The 4,008-nt window shown below is 52.1% G+C and overlaps 1 protein-coding gene across 1 annotated transcript; it reads right to left on the bottom strand.

Moving 5' to 3' along the window:
• Nucleotides 1–404: 404 nt before the first annotated feature.
• On the bottom strand, nt 405–2,922 carry HES1 (hes family bHLH transcription factor 1). Its single transcript, XM_070403595.1, has 4 exons — nt 2,562–2,922; nt 2,331–2,426; nt 2,004–2,091; nt 405–1,328 (listed from the first exon to the last, which is right to left on the bottom strand). The coding sequence occupies exons 1-4, from the start codon at nt 2,667–2,669 to the stop codon at nt 778–780; spliced, it is 843 nt and encodes a 280-aa protein (XP_070259696.1). The 5' UTR covers nt 2,670–2,922; the 3' UTR covers nt 405–777.
• Nucleotides 2,923–4,008: the final 1,086 nt, after the last annotated feature.

Genomic DNA, 4,008 nt, shown 5'->3' on the forward strand with positions numbered 1-4,008 from the left:
TTAAGAGTGTTTTTACTTTGAATGTTGGTAAGCTACCCCAGGGGGGAAGGGCTGCAGGAGCCTCCCTTAAAGTGACCCGGGCAATGGTACTAGATCCATTAACTTTATGAATTCAGTCCTGTTCAACCTTTCTCAGAAGGAGCAGGTACCCTGAATGGCCTACCCAACTATAACTGTTTGAAATTCTTTAAGGAATTTATCACAAATTGACCAGAGAAGCCATATTGCATAGGTTCTTGCAAATTAAATGGAATATAGTTCATGGTGAAAGGTTTGATGGATTTTTAAAAATGTTCTTTGAATAACAACAGAGCCGGTTCCTGAATTCTCAGATTACAAGTAATTCAAATTCTGCCAAGTGCCTTTATTTTTTTACATATTCTGAAATAATCAGTTCTAAGACATAAAAGTCTTCACTTTTTTCTTTTATTATATTTTCTCAAATAAACTTCCCAAAAGGAAGATATTTTAAGAGCATTTTCAAACATCTTTGGCATCTCATAAAAAAGAAATCTCGTGTAAAAAACGAAATGTCATCTGAACTTTTATAATACAAAGGCGCAATCCAATATGAACATATAAAATATATACAAATATAGTGCATGGTCAGTCACTTAATACAGCTCTCTACAAAAAAAGTAACTTTTTAGAAATTAAAAAAACAAAGTAACCACTTAATCACAAAAGTTCTCTTCTTTCCCAGCATCCAAGTTCCTGTTTAGTGTCCCGAGAGAAGAGAGAGAGGTTGAGTTTGTGGGGAGGGGTGGCCTGAGCCCCTCAGTTCCGCCAGGGCCTCCACATGGAGTCGGCCGTGAGCGAAGGTCCGCTGGAAGGCGACACTGCATTGGGTCCCACGGTGGTCCCGCTGTTGCTGGTGTAAACTGGGATGACGGGGCCACTGTGAGCGAAGGCCCCATTGGGGATGAGGAAGGCGAACTGGCCGTCTGGAGCCGGCACCACCTGGAAGCCACCGAACACCTTCGCTGCCTCTCCGGCGGGGCTGCCCAGCTTGCAGGGCGCGCCGCCGGGAGGGGGCGCCGCGCCCCCGGGGATGGGCACGAGTGGCGGCGGCGGCGCGAATGGCGCGTGCTGCGGCCCGCCGGGTCCTGGCGGGGGTGGGGGCGGCGCCTGCAAGACCGGGTGCGGCTGCCCGGGGTAGGTCATGGCGTTGATCTGGGTCATGCAGTTGGCCAGGTGGCCGAGCAGCCGGGTGCGCACCTCGGTGTTAACGCCCTCGCACGTGGACAGGAAGCGGGTCACCTCGTTCATGCACTCGCTGAAACCCGCGCGGTACTTCCCCAGCACGCTCGGGTCTGTGCTCAGCGCGGCTGCAGACCAGAAGGAGACAGACAGGTCACCCTAAGGCCCTGGCCCCGAGACCACCGCCTCCGCCCTGGGAGGTCCCCGCGGCGCGCCTTCCTGACCACTGGGCCCGCAGAACTGCCTCCAGTTAGGGTGGGTGGGTTTAGTAAAACCATCCACTTCTCCACACTAGCTTGGCGACTTAAGCCAAGACGCTCCTTCTCTCCCTTCTTAATCGCTGGATTTAAACCGATCTCGGCCCTAGATCTTACCCACCCCCTCCACTCCCACCACCCCCACACACTCAGCGCGTGCGATGTGACCTTGGGTAATGCCCTTCCCCGGCCATCCGAACCTCATTTCCCCTTCTATAATGGGGGAGGAGGGGCTGCTAAAGCAGAAGACCTCCAGGCTCTACGCAGCTCAAAACGCCAGTTCTAAGCCCTTTGGCCCCCACCCGCTTTCCCCACTGCCAAGCCGCCCGCCGCCCTCGCCGCTGCAACCACTCTCCCTCCCTTTCCGGAACAGTAACAACTTGGAGTTGTGGCTATAAATAAGCCCCAGACCGTGGGAACGTAAGAGTGAGCCAAGGCAGTAAAATGTAGCTGAATGCCTCTCACAACCACGGGCGGAAGTCTGGAAGAAATCACCGCCCGGTGAGAGGGACGCCCGCAGAGGGGGATGCGGCAAGCCGCCCTCACCCGTCATCTGTGCCCGCTGCAGGTTCCGGAGGTGCTTCACTGTCATTTCCAGAATGTCTGCTTTCTCCAGTTTGGAATGCCGCGAACTCTGCACAGAAGAGAAGGCAAGGAAGGCAAGTGAGACCCCCGCCGGCAGCCTCGGAGTGCTGGGGTCCCTCCCACGGAGCCGACCTCCCCAGACCCCCACTGAAGGGGACCGGCCCTCCCGCCTCAAAGAACGCAATGCTGGCGGGGAAGATCCGCCGGTGAGAGGATTTCATTCTTACGTGGTACCCGAGAAATAGTATTTCATTTATTAAAGCTAAAAAAGCAGCATTATCCACTTACATCTTTCTTAAGAGCATCCAAAATCAGTGTTTTCAGCTGGCTCAGACTTTCATTTATTCTTGCTCTTCGTCTTTTCTCCATAATAGGCTTTGATGACTGTAAAGAAATAAAAAGTCCTTAGTTACCATGGGATCTGCCGTTTCACCAAGGGAGTTTTAAGGGATAAAAGACCCCCCGCCCACCCCAGCTTAATTTCTTGGGGCTGCAGAGAGATACAGGTACTCCCCTTACCTTTCTGTGTTCAGATGCTGTCTTTGGTTTATCCGGTGTCGTGTTGACACTGGCTGGAGTAGCAGCCACCGGGGACGAGGAATTTTTCTCCATTATATCAGCTGGCATTTTCTGTTGTTGTTTTTTTTTTAATCCCTAGAGAATTTTATTTTTGGAGTCCTTCACACACACACGAAAAAAAAATTGTTTTATGTCCCTTTTATTCGAGACTTTCACAAAACTACTGAGCAAGTGCTGAGCGTTTATTATAATATCTTATGGCTACTTGGTGATCGGTAGCGCTATTCCAGGACCAAGGAGAGAGGTAGATAGGGGATTCCGCTGTTATCAGCACCGGCTCCGGATCCTGTGTGATCCCCAGGCCCTGGCGGCCTCTATATATATCTGGGACTGCACGCGAACGGCTCGTGTGAAACTTCCCAAACTTTCTTTCCCACAGTAACTTTCAGCCAATGGGAGGAGGAGACACGCGGCACCGCTCGTGGACCGCGCCCCCCCATTGGCCGCCAGGCACAAGGCCTGGCGGCCAATGGCGCGCGCCTGAGCCCGGGGCACCGGAGGCTACAACGTCAATCAAAAGGATTTTAACCCTTTGATACTATCCCTGCTGGGCTTTGCTTTAGGCAGGATTTTTTCCGCATTGGTTTTGCTCTAGTCTAGTTTATTTCTTTGGGGGCTACGGTCTTTGCTCTTCATTTCCTTTCAAATGGGTAATAGAGCTGCTTTGACACTAAGTTAATTTGAAAAATATTTTTAAAAGGTTTAGAAGGACAGGGTAAAAGATTATACTTGCAGTGGTTAAAAGGGGGAACGTGTGCAAGGGTGTGAGTTACCGACACATCCAAGTAATTTCCCGCTCAGACTATACATTGGGGGGCGGGGGTGAAAGTCGATCATGCAGAAAAAGAACAAAAAATATGTCCTTTTGTCATGCAGAAAAGGGAAAAAAAATGCCTCCCACCTTACATTTGCAGGTCGTTCAGAGCAAGGTGGTTTTTGATCTTCACCCCTCATTCCTCTTCAGGAGTTGGGGCTTGGATCCCGCTCTTCCTCTGGAAATAATCAGAATAATTTCCAACTGGGCAGAAAGGAAATAGAATTTCAAATGAAAGATGAACAAGGAGGACTTTGATGGCAATGCCTTAGGGACTCGCCATCTCCACCCTTTCCCTTTCAACCCGCAGGCTCTCGGTTCCGTGGCACTTAGAGGTGGCGGGCTGTGCAGGAGCCTCTCCCCTCCTTCTCGCCAGGCGGGCGGCGGCGGCGGCGCAGCCTCAGCACCAGGCGCACGCGGGCCCTTTAAGAGCGACACCAGCCGAGCTGCAGTTTGACATCAGCCGGCCGGCGAGGGCGCGCCTGGAGCCGGAGCACGTGCCAGGATGTTTTATTGCCGCCGCGGCTGCGGCCGGGGCCGGGAGGATGTGTGTGTGCGTGCGTGTGTGAGTGT

The sequence above is a fragment of the Myotis yumanensis genome, unplaced genomic scaffold (genome assembly GCF_028538775.1).
Source record: "Myotis yumanensis isolate MYYU_CA2020_CCGP unplaced genomic scaffold, mMyoYum1.0.hap1 SCAF_2, whole genome shotgun sequence".
Taxonomy (NCBI): Eukaryota; Metazoa; Chordata; class Mammalia; order Chiroptera; family Vespertilionidae; genus Myotis; species Myotis yumanensis.